At 35.9% G+C, this 21,321-nt stretch overlaps 1 protein-coding gene across 9 annotated transcripts in view; it reads left to right on the top strand.

Moving 5' to 3' along the window:
- The window catches only part of CEP120 (centrosomal protein 120), a 40,426-nt gene that overhangs the window by 1,709 nt on the left and 17,396 nt on the right, over nucleotides 1–21,321 (top strand). For 5 of the 9 annotated variants that reach the window (XR_010069107.1, XR_010069105.1, XM_063320451.1 and 2 more), the window contains exons 3-17: nucleotides 547–661; nucleotides 1,467–1,608; nucleotides 3,789–3,937; nucleotides 5,091–5,288; nucleotides 7,327–7,554; nucleotides 7,813–8,020; nucleotides 9,066–9,179; nucleotides 10,445–10,622; nucleotides 13,992–14,141; nucleotides 15,004–15,186; nucleotides 16,374–16,470; nucleotides 16,560–16,709; nucleotides 17,389–17,478; nucleotides 17,962–18,054; nucleotides 19,713–19,874. Coding sequence is in view for 7 of the 9 variants with exons in the window: in XM_063320451.1 (XP_063176521.1) it covers nucleotides 547–661; nucleotides 1,467–1,608; nucleotides 3,789–3,937; nucleotides 5,091–5,288; nucleotides 7,327–7,554; nucleotides 7,813–8,020; nucleotides 9,066–9,179; nucleotides 10,445–10,622; nucleotides 13,992–14,141; nucleotides 15,004–15,186; nucleotides 16,374–16,470; nucleotides 16,560–16,709; nucleotides 17,389–17,478; nucleotides 17,962–18,054; nucleotides 19,713–19,874 (2,257 nt within the window). In the remaining 2 variants the exon portion in view is untranslated. Of the gene's footprint in view, nucleotides 1–546; nucleotides 662–1,466; nucleotides 1,609–3,788; nucleotides 3,938–5,090; nucleotides 5,289–7,326; nucleotides 7,555–7,812; nucleotides 8,021–9,065; nucleotides 9,180–10,444; nucleotides 10,623–13,991; nucleotides 14,142–15,003; nucleotides 15,187–16,373; nucleotides 16,471–16,559; nucleotides 16,710–17,388; nucleotides 17,479–17,961; nucleotides 18,055–19,712; nucleotides 19,875–21,321 lie in introns of those variants that run through there. The other 4 variants (XM_063320449.1, XM_063320450.1, XM_063320453.1 and 1 more) reach the window with 4 other exon arrangements.

Genomic DNA, 21,321 nt, shown 5'->3' with positions numbered 1-21,321 from the left:
GCTGAGAAATTAAATAAGGTTTCCATAGCGGTAATTTGGTTTTGACTGACAGATGATATTACCTCCATATTTTCAAAGATGTTAAAAAGGCCATATTATCTTTGAGAGAAAAAAGACTACATGTACCTTATGCTAGACACCTTACCTATGCCTTGAAGTATTAAGTACTTTGCACAAATCTTTTGCATAAGTCCTATTTTTAATATACCCTCACAAGTGAAATCCCAGTTTCATGTGAGGTACAGTGCTTATTTCTTGTATGTGGATAAGATTGAATTTATTTGTCTCTAATATATATAGCACTTGACGATATGTGAGACTCCAATACACTCCTCTTACAAATTAACCCACTTGTTCGTTCTCCCACTTAATGATGAATTTTTAGATGTTCAATATAAACTCAGTTTCTCACTTACTCACTAAAACCAGTTATGTGACAAATACACTTTGTATCATTGGTATCTTTGAAACTTATGAATTATTTTTGTGAAATGATTGCATAGATAACTCTCACATTGTGAATTTCAACTGAATTGTTTTTTTCAGGCTGCAGCGTACACCTATCAAACTCCGGTGTTTTGCTTTGGATCCTGTATCTTCAGCTAAAGAGAATATAGGCTATATTGTACTTGATTTAAGGGCTGTACAGGAAAAGAAACAGGTATCTTATGGGGTATAAAGCTTTAAAAATTTATGTTTTGACATGATACTGTTACAGGTAGTAGAATTTGAGTTAAGGCACAGGCAAAACTTTCGAGTCTTGTTTTGGAGTATGACTCCTAGTTGATTATGTGTTTTGGTTTTTTGAGGAGAAAACATCCTGACTGTGTAAGAGCATGGGAAAGTGAAAATACTTTTGCACTTCTGAATTTGAGAAGCACTTGTAAGCAATACTTTTAAGCAATTCCATGATTTAATTACCTGGAAAAGATTTTCAAAGCAATTGCTTTGAGTCTCCCTCATCAAATCAGGTCTTATTTTTTTTTTTAATGGGCCTCAGTGGAAGGTGTGTTAAGGGATCAGAAGTTTTAGCTCCTTAATACAGCACAGAGTAAATAAAATGTAAATGTTTATATGAATTTAATTAATCAAAATTCTGTGTTGTGCATGATGAAAACGTAACTCTGATATGGGTCATAGCAGGACCTTAGTGTTCTTAAGGATTTGTGATCCATATCACTTACTCTGAACTTTCAGTTCAGAATTTTTAAGATTTATGGTATATTTTTCTTCCTAATTTGTTTACTGTACAAATCAGTGTAAAAGAGTTCAGGTAGTCTTCCAGGAATCATTCTATAGCATCTTTCAGTATAATAGTGTACTCAAAGTAGACCAAACCTTTGGAAAGAAAAAAAGTAGATGAAGTAGAAATGTTAGAGCAAGTCTAATTTTCCTGTAACAATATTATATTATTTTCCTGAGTTCTTAAATGCTTTTGGTTTTTAATTTTGTTTTCAATTACGTAGGCACCAAAATGGTATCCTCTGCTTAGTAACAAGTACACTAAATTTAAATCTGAAATACAAGTAGGTGTTGTGTTGGAAACTGATTCAAAAGCACTAGTCGATGGTTTTAAAGCAAAGGAGGCACCCCCTAGACAAGGGAAGGGTAAGTAACATGATAAGAATATCACTTGCTTTAAATTAAAAATGTGCCTGTGCCAGATGAACATATCGTTTGTTGCAAATGTGTTGATTTGAGTCTTTAGAGAACTTAAATTTCATAGCATTTCCAATGCAAATTCTCTTCAGCTGATTAATGTACCTTGTGGTAATAACTTTACAAGGATGCTTGAATGTGGTAATTGCGTGACCTTTCAGGTGGACAGAGTTGCAAACCAACCATCTTTGAACTCAGTATTTACTCCTATGGACATTTTACTCATATTTCAGGGCTTTAGAAAGTTCTGTAATAAAAAAAAATAAGAAAAGAGCTTCTTCACAGGATGCAGCTTCAGTATTTTGGGCTTGGAATTATAAAGTAGTGCAATATTTAATTTGTTGGGTAGGCTGCTCCCCTTTACTGATGTTTGTAATCTAATTTAAACCATTTGGAACTTAAATAGTGTTCTATTGATAAGTTTTTATAGTAACATCTACTTAAAATTTACAGTTGGGACTCATTCCACTTCTGGACTCCCTTGTACATTTTTTGCAAAAGTAATTAGTGAAATGTGTCAAAAATCTATTAGAATTCAAATATTATGCTAGTAAATGTTTTTATTTATGTGCTGTGCTTTTCAGTGACTTTTTTTTATCTGGGATTTTTTTAATGCAAGTTAGTAGGTTTTTTTTTTTAAAAAAAATGAAACAACAAAACAAACCCAAACCCTTAGAAACTTGATTTTTAAAAAAGACCCCCACAAAACAAACAGATTTACCTCCCTTCACCCCCACCAAAAAGTCTATCTACTTCATTTCTAAAAACTGAGCCTCTTTTACAGCTAATGGATTTTCTCCTATTTACAGTACTTTGTGTTCTTGCAATGGGGGTAACTTTTTCCTAATTCTAATTCCATCATCTGCTTATCATGATCTATGGCTGTGGTTTTGTGAAAACAAGGTGGTCAGTGGCAGTAAGTGCTTTGCAGGGTTTCTGGCCCAGGCTTGGATGTAGCTGTATTGCAAGGGTGGTTAAGGCAATATTGAAGTTCCAGTGTAATCACTTAGCTTTCAGGTTCATAGCAAAGCACAGGGAATTTTGTGTACTGTAAAGTTTGTAAAGGAGGCAAGGAACTACTGCAAATGACTTGTTAACCTGTGCTTCCCTTGTGATCTTTCTGCCTGCAAGCTCTCCTACCCTTCATTACACTGGCAAAAAATATGAGAAATCCCTTCTGCCTTCACCCAGCACTGTCTTCCACTTCATGCTTTCTGTGGAATAATTGATGCAAACAAGTTTGCCAGCTTTTCCCTTCCCTTTCCTCTGTTGTCTCAAGATAGTCAATATCATATTTAGGCAATGGAGGAAAACAAACATGTAGATTTTCACTGGTTTAAAGTTAATGTTCCAAGCATTGGGTATGACAAAGCTAGACTACCCAGTTCTAGTCTAGTCAGGCAGTTATGGAGATGTCTTCCTTTTGGGATTCATGCTTTGATTTTTTTTTTTTTTTTTTTTTGCTTCACTGGCTTAAGTGGTCTAAAGTTTCCAGTGTTTGAAATAGAACCTTTTGGTTCACAGCAGAAGTGCTGTGTTATTATTCCTATTTGCTGGAACCTGAGGTGCTTTGAAATGTATTGAGTTACTGGCACCATACAGTAGAAGCGAATAAACCAGAATACAAAGTGTTTTATGCACTGAGGACTTCAGATAAAAAATTTTTAAATGAAACATCCCAAAGGTCAGTGGAATGAGACATTGTACTTCTTTCAACAGTTGAACAGGTTGTCATATGCAGTTACTGTCTTGCATTTCCTTTAATGAGTAAAATAAAGAAACAGCATGGTAGACTCTAAACTAATGAAATAAAGTTGCAGTCACTGTAATGTTATCCACTGTAACATTAAGTAAAAATATGCACTAGCATTCTGTCTAGCATAGTGTTCAAAATAACATCTGTGCCCACTGAATAGAAATAGATTTCATAATATTTTTTTTTGTAGCTATACCTAAGCTACTTAGGGACTTTTTTGTGTTGAAATGCTTTGGAATCGAGCATCAAGATCTCTATTGGTAATTTTTTCTTTCCACATGTACAATAAGTAAAGGTAAATTACAGTTAGATGGAAGATTCCTGCAGCAATTAATAAAGTCATAAGTTACTTAATTTTTTTCTTATCTCTTAGCATCTGCCCTTCTTTCTGGACTAGACCCTAAAAGTATTGTACCAGTCTTGAATGAAGAAGAGGGCTATCATCAAATTGGACCAGCAGAGTATTGCAGAGACTACTTTGTCTTGTCTGTAACTATTGCTTTTGCCACACAGTTGGAACAGGTTTGTTTCCTTGCTATGTGTAGGTTTTAAGTACTATCCTAGGTCTGTATTTTGGCCCTCCCGTGCCTTTTATCTAGCTAGGACTTTTTTATTGTCTTAAAGTTTCTTGCCATAAGTAGCCTTGTCCCATAATGAATACATTAATTTGAGTTTTAAAACTCTATGTAGTGCTTGCATGTCAAAGTACAGATGAAAGATCAGAATTCTTTTGGAGCACTAGAATTGCATTACTTTGAATTATGCGCTTTTATGAAACGCATACATTTTATATTACAATATAGTATAAAAAGTGCGTGTATGGATAATATGAGTCTTCAATGTGCCTATGTGCTGAAGTTCAAATGAGATGAAATACCTTTTACATTCGCAGGATGTACATAATAGTAGGGTTTATAGGTTGCCTAAGGGAAGGACTTATTAGCTTGGATGAAGTGCCATGCTAATGTGATTATTTTAGCTTTAGACCTCGGCTGCTGTGCTTACGTTGTACTGTACCACACTGATACATACTGTCTGATTTTAAAAATACAGGTAGGCCCAAGTTACTGCAAAAGTCACAACTCCGAGCCAGTGTGACCTTTTTTTTTTCGTTGATCTGTAACTCACATTGTATGATAAACTCCCCTCAGTCTTGTCATCTTTTTTTTCAGAGAAAATAATTTTCCATGTCAGAATTATATGGCCTTTTGAAGTAGATTTATCGTGATCACTCTGGCATAGCTTGTGCCTTTTTAGACGTTGAACTCACAGTTGTAGTGGCTACAACATGAAGTAGCTGTTGCTGGCTGTTCCAGTCTTTATTGTATAACTTGGTATCTAATCTGCATTGTTTATTTACACTATAAATATTTTGTGGAGGCACTGGTTGTTTCTGAATATTTGTTCAGTGCTTGACATTATTGAATATATGATGTCAGTTACAGTCCCATTTTGCAAGTTATTGGTATGCTTGTAAGATATTTTTTTAATCAATCCGAGTATTAATATAGAAGCTTTCTTTTATGTGTGCAGTGCAAGCTAGGATTTAGGTCAGCTACTTGGCAGTTTGAGATCACTTTAAGCTCTTTAATTTCCAAGCTAATGCTTAAGGATTACAGTAACTGTACATTAATGAAAGAGATACATTTTTCTTTTCTGCATCTTTTTTTTTTAGTTAGTTCCCAGTACTATGAAGCTTCCGGAACGACAGCCTGAGTTTTTTTTCTACTACTCATTACTGGGAAATGATGTCACAAACGAACCTTTCACTGATTTAATTAATCCAAACTTTGAGCCTGAAAGAGCTTCAGTTCGAATACGTAGCACAGCTGATATCCTTCAGGGTTATTTTTGTGCACAGTCAAAACTGCAGGTAAGCTGTTTCTTCTCAAATGTGAATGAAAATAAATAATGAAAATAAAAGAAATAGAATGTGGCTCAGGCTGAAACTGGAAAGCATTTCTCTTTCCAAAACTAGGTTGTATTATGGTATTTTATCTCAAATATAAGTTGATTTTCTTGCTGATATGATGGAAACCCTAGCAGCAAGTTTCCCAGCTTGGAGAGAGTGCAGTCTCTTTATTGCAGTTGCTGTAGTAAGCTGGGTTACATGTCATGATAAAAGATATTGCTGAAACACGGTATTCCCAAAGTGCTAATGTCGCATTCTGAGGAGCTCTGGGACCTGCTCTGCAGTCAGACCATCTGCAACCTACAGTCTTGCTTTGTGCTGCCTGTGATAACCTCACCCGCTCCAGCTGCTCGGGTCATTCTAGCCTAAGTTCTAAAATCACCATCCTCAGCACCCTTTGTGAATTAAAAGGGAGGTCTGGCTTTTTTCCCCACTCCTTAGCCACATACTGGTTTTAAACACACTATAGTCATATTTGAGCTGTTACAGGATATTACTCATCTTTATGCCTTTAAATGGGAGACATTGTTTAGTGGTGGAGTTGGCAGTGTTAGGTTTGCAGTTGAACGCAATGATCTTAAGGGTCTTTTCCAACCTAAGTGATTCTCTGATTCTAAATATTGGGTGGTATTGAAACTGTTCATGGCAATCTGTCTAGTTCAAACTTGACTTGTTGACAAACAACAGACTATTTGGTTGAGGGTGACATGGGGTTTCTAATAACATAGCTGGTAAATAAGACAGTGTTAGTTATACAAAGTAAGTCTCGGATCTGGACCCTTTCAAAGCTATTTTTCTTTAAACTTGTACATGCCATTCTAGTTTTGTTATCCGTGTTAGTTTCAGAATGTTTCAAGACGAGAGACTAAGATGAAATTCCAAACACAGCAGTGCTATGTTTCCCCAAAAACTGCCATTAGGAAAATATTTGAAGTTGAGACAAAAAATCTGAGACAATATAAGATTTCAACAGAAACAAAGTATTTAATATATATTATAAATATATACACAAACGTGTGCTTTCATCATGTTAAAGAATGACCTTTTGAAGAAGAGTTTTCATGAGGTCAGATCCACATCTTGATTTACAGTTTCCTTTCTCTGACTTCTCATTCAGCTTCTTAACATTTAGGTTATAGGTCAGAGATTTGTATTCTGGATTTAGTAGTTAATACATTTTTTCAAAAAATGAAGATTTTAGTCATAAAAGGTGCTACCAGATTAGGTAGCACAATATACACACCTAAGTGTGTATATTGGCAGCTGACACCTTTTAGCATTAAAGTCTTCATTAAGTGTAATAAATATTAAGGACCAGAATGCAGTGTTCTGATATGCTAAAACGTAACTGAAGTGACTCTTATTTGGAAAAGAGCAAGTTGGTGTGTGAGTTTCAAAGAGTAACTTTCAGCAAGGAAAATAACATTATGTGGAGTGTAGGGTTTTTTAAGATCCATCTCTTATTTAGGTGTATAAATATTAAACTGCAGTAGGAAGAAAAAGTTGAGTCAAGTTTTGAAAAAATAATAATGATTCTTACCAGGAATTAACAACTTAGTTACTTAATTCAAAAAATCCTTGCTATTTAAGTGGTGTCTAAATATATGCAAAAGGACTGGGCTTTCAAGTAATGTTTTTTTTCTTTATGTTGCAGTCATGCATTTTATATGCCTGTATATTAAGGGCAAGAATTTGTGCTGTGTTTAGAAGCTGCAATCTATTGAATTTGTCCTGCAGAAGGGATAATATGACAGGCCCTTAGAAGGACAGTGCAGTGATCTGCTACTGTCCTAGCACTGGGCAAATCCTACCTGCTCAATAGTGAAATTTCATAGCTGTTCTTTACTGCTCAAAATACTTGTTTTCATCATGCAGGGACTAGACTAGGGATGATCATTTTGATCTGTTGTATTTATGCTACCTTTAGTAGAGGATGAACAGACAGTTCAAGTGGAAATGCTTGTGCCAGTTACTTTCTAACACTTTTGTATGTATGCAGATCCATCTTTGCTGTGGGGATCAGTCCCTTGGAAGCACTGAAATACCCCTGTCTGGACTACTGAAGAAAGGAAATGTGGAGATCGATCAACACCCTGTGGCAATAGAAGGAGCTTTCATCCTTGTTCCACCAAATAGAGCTAAACAGAAACTGCCACAGTTGCCTTTGGATATGGCTCCTACTGTTGGGGTATCTGTAGTTCTGCAAAGGGAAAGCTTGAGCATCCAGGTACAGCTTCCCCATTTTTTGTTGGTTTAGACACTGTTTCACAGTTTCATGTTGAAAAAAACCCTAGTATTTCTAAGTCCTATTTGACAGTTAAGTTTGTAAAAGAAATCCTGAAAGAATAAGTTGCTTTATATGAATAATCCTTTCATTGCTTCATTTTTCTATGTCAGAAAAATCATCTCAAACTATGAAAGTGTTGTAAACAGAATTTTTCAGTGCAAACCATGATCAATAAGAAAACTATATCACTTCATTCAGCCTTTGATTCCCTTAAATGCTCCAACTGAACCTAAACAGCCACAGGAGAAAGTTCTCTCACCTGTTAGTGGAAAAACAGAGGGCTTCCAGCAGAGATCCCAGAATGTCCTCTCTCAAGCTGACCACTCTTCTTCAACAGAAGATGAAGCAACTGAAAGTGAAGTGGAAAGTCTGAAGTTTGAAAAAGGCATGAGACTAAAGAAAAAGGGTATGTGGTGTATAATTTTTTCCCCAGTTGTCAAGTGTGGTGTTGTATCATGTACTACTCATTTGTGGTGATAAATTTCAGGCAAGTAAGAATTAGTTACATAGAACAGGTAACAGGAGGAGAATAAGTGTTGTCATTTGAGTATGGTGGTTATTGAAAACACTTCGAAGAGCCAGTTTGAGGATTTGGTGGTGTGTAGATTGCAAGTGATGTGGATCGTCATCAGCTTGAAAAATAATTCCATAAATGCGTGGAATTCCCTGAATTTGAGAATGGGAGAGTTCAGTACACTACCCATGAAGAAACTTACTTCCTCAGTGAGGAGGTGAAATGGCCTAACATTCATGTTTATTAAATGGAAAGGCAGAAGAATGTGGGGGTTTTAAGACTTATAAGGTATTTACTATGTGGATAATAAATTGTAAAAACAAGTGTTCATACCATACAGATTGCTGAACAAAACCAAGCATCAAGGTTGTTTATTTTTACATTATCCTTTTATAGGGACTTGATAGCCCACATAGCCTTCTAAGACTTCCCTTGTTTTGTTTTTTGATGAGGACTGGGTTGAGGAGAAGTGAAAGAGGAACAGAGATGAGAGAGAGAAATACTATACTAATCATAGAGTAAAGCTCAGAAGAATGTTTGTTTCCTGAACATTACTGAACAGGCATATTCTTCTTAAGAGATGACTTATGAATAAAGCAGAATGATTCTTTTTCTAATAGTGTTTGTATTATTTTTCTTTTGAGATTGGTCCTAAAGACATCCAGTTCTGTATAGGAAAATCTGTGTCCTAGAATGTGCTCTCAGGATTTGTCTGCTAATTCAGCCACCTTTCCTTTTAATCCTAACTGATCTTAACTAAGCAAGGATTGAGTACTTTATATGAAATGTGTCAAGAAAAAGTATTGTGTACCCAGCAGCTTGTTTGAATCTGCAGTTAAGAAATCCACGATTTTGCTTTTCTATTACTACTAATAATAATTTTATAACTCTCTGGTTTGGTAAGATGTAAAACATGCCATTTCACATTATCTTTCAGGGCTGGTGGCTGAGTCTTGCCAAGAGGCTAACAAACAGTATACTGAAGAGCTTCCAGTTTTCAAATCACAGAGCAGAGCGAAGTCACCTCTAGTGTCAGATCTGCAAAATTCCAGTAATGCGAAACTTATCAAATTTAGTACCTTGAATGAAATTTGAATATAATAGCAACTTAAATTAATTTTAACAGTAGGCTGTATGCAATTGTTAGTGGTACCCTTAAACTTCTACTCAGCCATTTAATTGCAGCAAGCAATCTAGTCGTATTTTGCCTGAATCATGAAAATTACTTCATTCCTATGTTGTGGTAACTAGCCGATGTTGAAGTAGTATTGAGGGGTTTTTTTGTATTATTACTGTTACTGCAAATAAAACACTCAAAACCAAGCAGAACAACAAAGTCAATGCTAACGATGATGTTGGTTTTTTTTAAAATGACAAAAATGGAAACATTTTAGATAATTATGAAGAAAGAGGATCAGAACAACTAACACTTACAAACGGCAGTCAAATTCTTCTCTGACAGTTTCTTTGCCTCTTTCTCTGCTTTACTATCTTAAACATTTTTTGGAGGATACCTTTTGTTGATGCTGTCTGTAAAATTTGTAGTTTGACCTTTTACTCTTTCAAGACAGTATTGGGTCCCAGTGTAAGTACTTGAGAAGCCTGGATGCAATTGGATATGCACTCACTGTAGCTTCTGCTTCCTAAATTATGAAATGGATGTAACAGTAGGTGGGTTCTGATCAAAGGACATAAGCACACGTGATTTACAGACCTAGCTAGAGCGTTTTAATTTATTTCAAGAGTTAAACCACAGCTTGGGACCAATAGCTGATACTGCCTTACATGAGCACTGTAATTGACCTGGTGCTCTGTTTTTCAGTTACAAACTAAAGAGATTAGTTAATTCAAAGCAAAATATGTTACTATTAATTGGGGGTTTTTTGTAAGCTCACCTCTTCTGCATGCCCTGAAGTTGGCTAGGAACAATTATGCAAACTGCTGAAACCAAAGTCTTACGGCATCCTTCTGAAGAATTTAAAGCTTTGATTTAGTCTAAACTTTTCTTCAGTGAGATAAACTTACATAGCTTTAAAGATTAATAGCTTTAAAGATTAATTAAAAAAAGGAATATTACCAAATCTTTAAGTCTTAAAGTTTATTGCGGTTTTCAGTGCAGTTTTTTTGAAGCAGTAAGTTGAATACAGTGGCTGGTTTTTGTGGTACTAGCTTATATTACAAGGAACTGAAATGTCTTGGGGGAAGCAACCTATCTGTACTTGCATTTAAAATGCAATACCTATCTTTAATATATTTTGTTATTTTGTGCAGAACAAATTACTAAAAGTGCGTACAACTTCTCTTCTGTGTTTTCAGCTGATAATGGTCCAGTAGCTGTATCTCAACCTAACCCTGCGGGTGCATCCAGTTCTTCTGAGCCTGTGTCAGCACAGAAAATTGTTATTCCAGCAGCCTCTCATCATTTTTGCTTTTCAATAGACTTACGAAGTATACGTGGTCTGGAAGTTGGTTTTCCAATAAATTGCATTTTAAGGTATGATTTATTTTTGTTGATATTACTCTTGGTAATAACTATCTTTGTTTTCAATACAAAACCTTCAAAATCAGAACGATTGCTGGCACTATGCTGCCTGATGCCTCCTACCTTTACAGAGCTGATTTTCAGTAGTGAAATACTTTGGAATGTTCATCTGGCTCATTGCTAAAATTCTGAGCATTACAGCATTAAAGACAATATGTAGCACTTCATCTCTGCTGTAATTTGTATTAAATCTCACTTGAATATCTAAGCTCAGACGATGCAGATAATCGTTCAGTCCTTAGAGGAAAAGGAGGATTACCTGTTTATTTACTTTCTGGCTGCCTCTGAAACTGATTGAAGGAGTGATTTCTGTAGCTTTCCATGTTTCCACCAAGAACTCCTTGAAGTATTTTAGCAAGAGACAGATCACCTGGTTTGTGCATGGCACTGAATCTAAAGAAGCACATTCTAGTCCTACAGTGAAGAGCCAGTGTAGTAAATGCGTTATCATTCTGAGAAGCGTATCACAGTTTTTTGATAGTCTTTGCATACAAGCAAAGCTTACTAGGGAGAAGTAGCACCTTTGTTACATTAATTTGTGGAGGTACGAAAAAGGCAAGCTTTCTAGATACATGAGTTTTGTGCCTGAAGCAAAAGTAGAAAACTACCAGTGCTAGTTTGGAACAATTGCTTAGAAATTATTTTTTTCCTGATGTCATCATGAAAGAAAAGTATGGGAGCGCTTTTGGAGAATAAGCAGATGTTAGCTGGGACATGAATGCTAAGTTGGAGGAATAAAAACTAAAAAGTTGAAGAACCAGTTACAAGTAAGGGTATCGAAACAAGTATCTGTATGCAGGTTGGGGTTTGATTGTTTTTGTTTGTTTTTTTTAGCATTGCCAGTGAAGACAGAAACTTTCTTTTATTAATTTTTTTGGTTTTGTTTTAGGCTTTCCTTAGAGTTTAGGATCAAGAGTTCATAGATATGGGAATGATTTTGTTGTTTGGTTTTTTTTAAAAAAATTCCTACTCATGGAATATTACTTATTGATGGCATATGTGAACTCAGTGGTTTGTAGCAGTCTTCTCAGTTTGCCTTCTGGTTTCCATTAGGGCCCTCTTGGTGCATGTGATGAATCACAGAATTCATAGAATTGCTGAGGTTGGAAGGGACCTTTAAGATCATCAAGTCCAACCATTAACCTACCCTGACAAAAACCACTTCTAAACCATGTCCCTAAGTACCACATCTACCCTTTTTTTTTTTTTTTTTTTTTTAAACACCTCCAGGGATGGTGAATCCACCACCTCCCTGGGCAGCCTATTCCAATGTTTAATAACCCTTTCAGTGAAAAAATGTTTCCTAATACCCTATCTAAACCTCCCTGATGTGACGAACCCGTTTCCTCTCATCCTATCACTTGTCACCAGGGAGAAGAGGTCAGCCCCCATCTCTCTATAACCTCCTTTCAGGTAGAGGGTGATAAGGTCTCCCCTCAGCCTCCTCTTCTCCAAGCTAAACAACCCCAGCTCCCTCAGTCATTCCTCATAAGGTTTGTCCTCCAGACCCCTCATCAGCTTTGTAGCCCTTCTCTGGACACGCTCCAACACCTCAATGTCCCTCTTGTAGTGAGGGGCCCAGAACTGAACGCAGTACTTGAGGTGGGGCCTCACCAGTGCCGAGTACAGGGGGATTATCACTTCCCTAGTCCTACTCACCACACTATTCCTGATACAGGCTAGGATGCTGTTGGCCTTCTTGGCCACCTGGGCACACTGCTGGCTCATATTCAGCTGGCCATCCACCAACACCCCCAGGTCCTTTTCTGCCAGGCAGCTTTCGAGCCACACTTCCCCACTCCTGTAGCGCTGCATGGGGTTGTTGTGACCCAAGTGCAGGACCTGGCACTTGGCCTTGTTGAACCTCATACCATTGGTCTCAGCCCATCGGTCCAGCCTGTCCAGATCCCTCTGCAGAGCCAACCTACCCTCAAGCAGATCAACACGCCCACCTAGTTTAGTGTCATCTGCAAACTTCCTGAGGGTGCACTCAATCCCCTCATCCAGATCATTGATAAAGATATTAAAGAGAACCTATCTTTAAACGGTGATTTGATTTGAGAGGGTTGAATATTGTGGTCGTGGAGATGTATCTCTGCTTTGCATTTGTTATTCTGACAGAGTTTCGTTCAATACAGTTTTAACTGGTTACCAAGAAATCTGTTCATATTAACAATTGTTGGAGCTTAAGCTTTGTTTGAACTAGGGTGAAAAGGTGGGGGTGGGGTGTAAGAGTAGAATATTTTAAAACAGAAATAATATAGATTGCGTCATTAATGGTTTTTTGTATAGGCTATATTATTAAATAGTATGTGGAAAACAACATACAACGGGTGGAATCTTGTCAAAAAAGCTCTTTCACATAATATTCTGAAAATTAATTTGTTTCAAAACAGTGACAACAAGTAGGTTTTGCTGTTTCATACACTTCAGTTTTTATAGTCAGTGATGAATATAGCAACAAACTGAAGAGGATAAACGTCCAAACACATAAATGCTAAGAAAAGTTGCAGGGTAAAAAAAATTGCGTTTTCACTGTATATTGGGAGCATGATTTCATTCAAGTCTAAACAAGCTCTTTATAAACAGTTCTGCACAAACAGTTGAAGAATGGAATTTTATACGTGGCAGCATTTGATGCAGCATTTATTTTATTAGTAACTTAGCTGACAGCTGGCATAATCAATTTGAGCAAAGCAAAGTTCAAGGGTTCTTGGCCTTCCCTTTGTTGTAGATTATCATATGTTGAAGTAGAGTAGTTTCAGGCCACACTGTAAATCATACTGGTAAAATGACTTGGCTTTCCTTTTAGTGAATTAAACTGTGAATTAAAAACTAAATTCTTCAAATGTGACTGAAATTTTCAAATGGTGCTGACACTGCAGATACGTATACTTAGTTACCAGTTATTGTGTGTTAGACCAGTCTTAGTTGTAAATATAGTTATATATGTTCTCAAGTAGCAATCTATATCTCAATCTAATATTCCTTTCTTCTGTTTCTCTGATCACTTTCATTAAAACTTTGCAATTGTTATATAGAGATTAATTCATATGCTTGTGAACATACGGTTATTAAAGCTTTTTTTGTCAAAATAACAGCAAATATAAATGAAGCTGGATCAGTGCTGAAGTAAATGAGAACAGGAGTATTTAAGAACTAAATTCTATCAATGGATATATTTGTGTCAATTTTGCTAATTGTAATACAAGTTGTGCTTCAGTGAAAGATGTTTAAATTGGTGTTCTTGTTGCAGAAGGTTTAAGAAAAAAGTTATCTGTCAAATTATTGTTTGATTATTTTTGTTATTGTTTTTGTTAGGTACTCGTATCCATTTTTTGGCAGTGCAGCACCTATTATGACAAGCCCACCTGTAGAAGTAAGAAAGAACATGGAAGTTTTCCTTCCACAGTCCTACTGTGCATTTGACTTTGCAACTATACCTCATCAGCTTCAAGATACATTCTTCAGGTAGTAACTTGCATTCTTTTTATCTTAATTACACTTTTTCTATTCTTTTGTTCTAAATGCAGTCACAAGTTCAGATTTTTTTTACTTAAGATCATCAGTTTGAGAATTTAGTAAAGAATCCAAGTGCCTAATGCCAGCAGATACTTAATACACTGCTTTTCTAGTTTTTCTATTACTTACTTTTAAAGTCAGGAGCTCTAAAATTCTTGCTTTTGTATCTTGAGTACTTATGCAGGGATCACTGCTTACAGAAACAAGTGCCATTGCTGTAAGTTATTAAAATCAAGGTTGATAGCATAGTTGTAACAATTCGTTACTTCAAATGAAATAAATAGATAAGCTTTTTATTTTTCTTTTCAATGCATGATGGCTATCATATATCTTTGAAAACACAAGTACCTAGGAAGCTGAGTTCAGTATTTTCCCAGTAGTCCCACCAGCTTTTGATAACTCATTAAGATGTGGGATAAAAAATCATCAAAATAGTGGTATTTTGAAAGAAGAGGTGAAGGAGATGTATTTATGAGTGGCAGTGACTAAAACTTATTTATAGGTATTTATAAAATAAGATGATCTAGGTCTGTTAGGATTATTCAGTCAGTCACTTTCATTGCAGTGTTGTCCTTTGTAATAATTGGAGAAAGGAATGATAATCCGACCAAAAATAAGTGGTGGAGAGGATACAAAGCCAGTCAGTCTCATTCGTCTGGGTGAGAGGCAGTAAACCCATCAAATTGTTTGACAGTTGTGACCATCATTGATTTGTGAAGTTACTTTTAGAACATGAGGTCCCTTTCCCAGATGAAGAGGAATGTTTCTTCTTGTGTTGATGCCTGATGCTAAAATGACTTCTTTGTTTCAGATTACCTCTGCTGGTTGAACTGTGGCACAAGGATAAAACAGCTAAAGACTTACTTCTAGGCATGGCAAGACTTCAGCTTTCAAATGTTTTGGCTTCGGAAAAAACGCGGTTCTTGGGTGGTAATGGTGAACAATGCTGGCGTCAGACTTGTAGTGAAACAGTCAGTGTTACAGCAGCACAAGGGTAAAACTATTTTAAAAAATATTTATGCTGTAGCAAGTTTTGAATAATTGTTTGTTTAGTATTTCCCTGAAAAAGGACAAGCTCTTCCTGCTTAGCTTTTTGAATAGGTAAACAGGCTGCAGAGTACTGCAATATGGGGGTGGGAAAAGGCATCCCAGAGTTTAAAAGTTAAATTGCCAAAGGCATATTGTGCAACCCTACACCACTACCAGAGTCATCCTAATAAACCTTTATATAATCCTGATCTTGGGTAAGCTTCACAGACAGGTAACATTTTTTCCAATTATTTATTTCTTTTATTGAAGCACTTTCTTAAGTTACTTAACAATTAGAAAAAGCTGCTGGTATTCCAGCAAATAGTTAAAACTGTTTGTCCATAGTATGCTTTTAGATGCAACTGACTTCAGTGAAATTTAGGAGGACAGTTATATCCATAGAGTGGAGAGGTTTCCTGTTTCAGGGTTATACCTTGTGATAGTAGCAGGGTTTTGAGCTTGTGTACATCAGAAGGAGCAATGTTATTAGTTAATATTTTGTGTGAAGATAAATGTTCATTTACATAGAGAAGTGACATTCTTTTTTAAGTATATGAAGAAACCTAACTTAGTTACTTCTTTCCTATGTCCTTGTTGAAGATGTGAACTGTGCTAGCAAGTATCTAGACCCTAATCTTCTGTGTGACAATGGCACTTAATTATGCCTTTAGAAATAAATATAATTGCTATTAAGACTGAGGTCAGTTTTAAACCGCTACAGATAATTAAAGCACACTATATTTGACACAGGAAACTTCAGGTTACTGACAAAGACTGATATTCCCCCTCCTCCCAAATTGAGAGAAAATTGATCCCTAATTTTATTTTAACTTTTTTGTGTGAAAGCCAGCATGGCCTGATTGTGTGGAGAGTTACTTTATGATCTCCCTGTACATTAAGGTTCACACTTTCACCTGTAATAAGTTTGTTAAAATGAAATCTGGTTTTGCACAAAACTTAATAACCACTAGATGGCATTCTCAAAATGTAATCAGGTCTGCATTTTGCTGTGCTGATACCTTTTTAGCTTTGCTCTTGGTGTAACATTCTTTTTATACTGATACGTTAAACTGACTTAATCAAATTTCTAAAGTCCACTTTCTGTATTTTAAACACAGTTTTCATTAAATAACATTTTATTGCTATTTATAGGTCAGGCAACAGAATAGCAGAGCTTTCATATGCTATCACTTTGGAAGACTACGGGCTTGTGAAAATGCAAGAAGTTCTGGTGTCAGATTCTTCTCAAGTAAATTTTACATAATCTTATCTTTTTTTCCTTGAATGCTTCTTTGAAAAGTTAGGTTTCCAGTTAAAAATCCACTACTATTTTATCAGTGTGTAGGTGCTGGTCAACAGCGGCATGTCCCTCACACTCAGCCTCGTGCCCCAGAAAACTGTTCAGAACCTCGAGAAACTCTTGAATACAAAGCAGCACTGGAGTTAGAAATGTGGAAGGAAATGCAAGAGGACATTTTTGAAAATCAGGTTTTTATTCTTTCTGTTTATTTCCTAAACTGCATGTCTGCCAGAGAAGCTTTAGCAGAATTGGTAAGAGGAATATGGACTGCATTTTTCTTAAACTCTGCCACTGTTTCAAATAAGAACTAAATTTTCCTCATATTTGTGTACATCTAAATTTTTAATATTTTATATCTTCCATACTCTTAAGGGAGAAAGTTAATTACTTTCTGTGAAGTGACTGAAGTAGGTGCTAGGTATGAAATACAGAATACCCCTTTCACAATTTCCCCTTTTTATGAAGTAAGGGGAAGAATATTCAAATAATTGCTGTTAAGTATTAACACTGCATTTCTTTTATTCTCTGTCAAAATCCATTGCTGTGTTTCTACTCTTGAAGTTGTTGTAGGTGTCCTTACAGTCATATACTTCTTCTTAAAAGATACTGAGAATCTAGTGTCCTAAGTTGTTAGGATATTTTTCTCAAACTTGGGCTTACTTTGCATTTTATACTTAAGGGTAAGAAATATTCTTCACTGTCAGCATCATACCTTGAGTTGTATAAGTCAGTATACAAAACTTAGTTTCTAATTCTTTTGCTCCAAGGCTTAATTCTGCTGGTACGCTCTCCTTTAGAATTGTATTTCCAACAGTTTTTATTTAGTTTTCTGGTTTGGGGTTTTTGTTCCTTTTTTACTTTTAAAAGCTGAAAAAGAAGGAAATGGCCCACATGCAGGCTCTTGCAGAAGAATGGAAGAAAAGAGATAGAGAGAGAGAAGCATTAGTTAAGAAAAAGGTAAGGAAACTTGTTCTTATACTTGCTAAAAGTCTTATTATAAATCTCATCACTATGAAACTTGACAAGATATTTTGTAACTATAAAGGTACTGTAATTAGTCTTCACACCTACTGGTGTGCATGCATCTAGTCTACAACTGCGCAAAAAAACTAAGAGTAGTCCTTAATCGTAGAATACATGTTAGAAATCCTTTAGGTTAGCTTGCTGTCGTTGTGAGCTTTGTAACTTTAATTGCCTTTCACTTGCATGGTCAAAAAGCACTTCTACAACCTGGCTATGTGTAGTAACCTGTTAAACTTTATTGTATTGGAAAGAAAGGCTCTTCATTGTGACTTCTTCATTAGGAGCTGGAGATTTCTTTTATATGTAAATTTCCAAACAAAAATTGACAATTCTTTATACCATAGCAAGAGTAAGTTCTTTGTCTGCCTTAAAAGATATTTTTATTGCAAGAAAAAATGCCTTTTTTTGTTCTTTTAGGTAGCAGAATATACTGTTCTGGAAGAACAACTTCAGAAAACCCTGAGAGATCTAGATAAGCGAGAACGACAGCTTTTTAGTGCTGAATCAGAGGTAAAAAGTCTTTGGTCATTTTAAACAATGCTATTTCATGAACTATTTCTAAAGGTTGGAGTTTTCACATAGACACAATTGTGACCTTTGTATAAGAACAGAAAGAGCCGCATTCATACTAATACATAGAGGAGCACTAATAATTTAAGCCAAGTTTTATTACAACTACACTTTTTTTTACTGAAATGGAAATTCAATGAACTTTTAAATGAGTTGCTAGAATTACAGAATTGTAAATTTTCTATTCCTAACAGAACTAGTGTCAGTGGAGACATTTATGTAACATTAGCATTTCTCAGTTTTAGGTTTGGTACTGTCAGATGCACATCATACGTGTGTACAAGAGTGCCTTAGTTAAACAGTAGTTACTAGGTTAACTATTGAAATAGGAGAAGGTGACAAGAAGAGCTGGAAGAAACTTCAATTTTCCAGGCTTCGTTATCAAGCAATTTGACAGAGTTCCTGAGTTTTTTTTTATAGTTACAGGAACGAAGAACATGCAGGAAAAAACAGTAGCTACCATAGTTTTTAGGTCTCACTGAACACCCCTAATGAGGTGATAAGGAGGTGGGGTGCGAGTCCTCAGGAAAGATAGTTGTATGAAAAGAGAAAGAATGGAAATAAACTGCCTATTTTTGTACTTCAGATCAAACTCAAAATTATGTAGGTGAACTGCTATGGTGATTTAGTAGTCTGACACACTCCTTTTTCCTCCTGGAGCTGAGATTAATCTCCTTATCACATCAGTCGCTTCTGTGCTTGTGAGCAAAGCTAAGAAAGCTCCCAACACAGGTACTCGCTGGCTGAGCCTGTGTCCTGTTCTGTACTCATGCTGTCTGTGCCCTTCAAGATGCAGTTTGCGCTGTAAATAGCATCTGACTTTATTTTCAATGTCTGTGCAAAAAATCTGGTTATAGGGTTTGTCTGAACACATTTCAGTCTGAGTCAAAGTATTTATTTTGAATCTTGCACATGTTTGTTTCAAACGTTGCTCTAAATTTAGTGAGATTCTGACCTGAGGGTGTAAAGATAATAAAAATCTGTGGATTCCAAAAGCGTCTAGACAAAATGATGTAGGGTTCATTTAGCAATTACATAGTTTGAGAAATGTGCCATTTGGAGAAGTTTCTATTCAGCTAGCAGTTATCTGGGCCAGTAACGTCTTTCTAGAAAGTTCAAACATGTCAAGAACTGTTTTTCTGTTTAGCTCAATGAGAAATTCTCTCAATATGCTCAGTTTGAAGAGTGCAGTGTTACTGATTTAAAGGCATCTTGGCTGTAGCTGTGACTTTACTGTTTCTGCAGCAAAGGGGTGTATTTAGTGTTTTAATTTGTCGTAGAAAGGTAGATATAAAATTTGCCTTTTGCAATACCATATAGAAAGTACAGTAGAGATACAGATAGCTCCATTTTTGCAATAATCAAGCAAGAGTATATTTGTAGCCCAAATATAGCAATTTGCAGGTCATTTGTCAAACTGAAAGCCAATAAAAGAGTATATAGCAAACATATAGATAACAATGGAATGTCTATTGTTTAATTTCTAAAATGGATAACATTTTTTTTTCTGTCATGAATAGTAGTAACAGTTGTAAGAAAGGCCCTTAAAATAAAGCTCTTGCACCTATGGATTGATATAGATATGTTTCACTTTTAAGCTTCAAAGACTAAAGAAGGAGTTGCAAGCAGAGCATGAACGAAATCTGCAGGAGCTACAGGATTCTGTGAGGCGAGCCAGAGAAGAATGTGCACACCAGGTTGAGCTAGAAAGGTCAAAAATCAAACAGGTGGAAGAAGACAAGCTTCGCTTACAGCAGCAGGTAAGTACACTTAAATTTTCTGCCTCAACCATTTACTTATTTAAGTAAGCATGTTTTTAGAGTAAGTATACTGAGTTGAGCAATAGTTTTGAGGCAAGCACATCGTGGCAACTTAGTAATAAACATTTTATCACCGTTGTTTGGTGAGCTATGTGCTGGGATCCATCTCTGTCAGTCTTGCTCAGTAGCAGGGCCAGTTTGCAATGCATTGGTTGTAATTTTTTTTCCAACGCTTGAAATCAAACATATGTTACATCAAGCATAAGTTGCATGTAGAACCTGAACAGCAGTATACATTTCAGTACCTTAAATTGTTAGCAGTTAACATCTGTCAAAACATCTATGTAGCTTGACTATGCAGTTTGTTTTATTCTTCCATTGCAAAAGAGTATTTCTATTATCCTTGGTGGTGGTGGTGGAGAATTATCTTGTTATTGTGATCCCGTATTCTGAAAATACATTAAACCAAGAAAATTCAGACCACATTCTTTTGTCCTGGAAGCCAGCTTTTGCACTATCAAGGCTAGTCTAGCTATTTTTCTTGACTGTTTAAGCATACTGTAAAATTTTAAAAGTTAGTAGTAGCTTTTTTGAGCAGTTACAATATTGGACACTTAATTTGTTAAGTAGATTGTATCTTAGTAATGCATAAGTGTTTTTCAAAGTATTGTTTATGTAGATAATTTATTTGCTTTGGTGCTTTTCTTTTGTGATATGATATAGCAGTAATACCACATAGCTTTCACTAATTGAAGAACTGCATCAGCCAAAGGTATATTTATGTATTGGGAGGAGTTGTGCTGGGATTTTGTGGGTTTTTTACTTTAATACTAAACATTGATATTAACCTACTTCTTTTCTCATTGGCATATGTTAACCATAGTACAGTGAACTTCTTAAATATAGCTAATACAAAAAATGCTGCTAATCTAGAAGATGGTAATCTTGGCTGTTCTACTGAACAGTCATTGACTTGAGATGAGCAGTTTCAAACTGCATAACGCAATCCACTTCAAAGTGGTAAGTGGATCACTTCTGCATTGTAGATGTGTTGTTGGCAGCTACTGCTGTATTTGTCCAGACAAGATAGCCAGTAGTTCTTCAGGCTCAAGTGACAGATGCCACCACCTAGGAGTCATCTTCCAAATTCATTCTTTTGACTCCTACTGACTTTTTCTAGCTAGGTTGCAATGCCATCACAATCACTTTATTTTTCCTATTCAGAACAGACATACTGTATCAGAACAAAGATCCAGTTAGCTCAGCATTCTGTTGTAGCAATGGTTGGATTTAGAGGGCATGAAAATAAGAAATGGGACAATGAGAAAATGCAATTTCAGTGTATCCAGCAGTACCATTAAGAGTTACATGTACCCTCATCCAGAGGCAGCATTTCATATTTACTAGCCATCAGTGAAAGTAATCTTCATGAACTCATCTGATCCCT

This window comes from Chroicocephalus ridibundus, chromosome Z, assembly GCF_963924245.1.
Source record: "Chroicocephalus ridibundus chromosome Z, bChrRid1.1, whole genome shotgun sequence".
Classification (NCBI taxonomy): Eukaryota; Metazoa; Chordata; class Aves; order Charadriiformes; family Laridae; genus Chroicocephalus; species Chroicocephalus ridibundus.
Note: the sequence above shows the minus strand (reverse complement) of the source record. Positions and strands in the feature narration are given on the sequence as shown.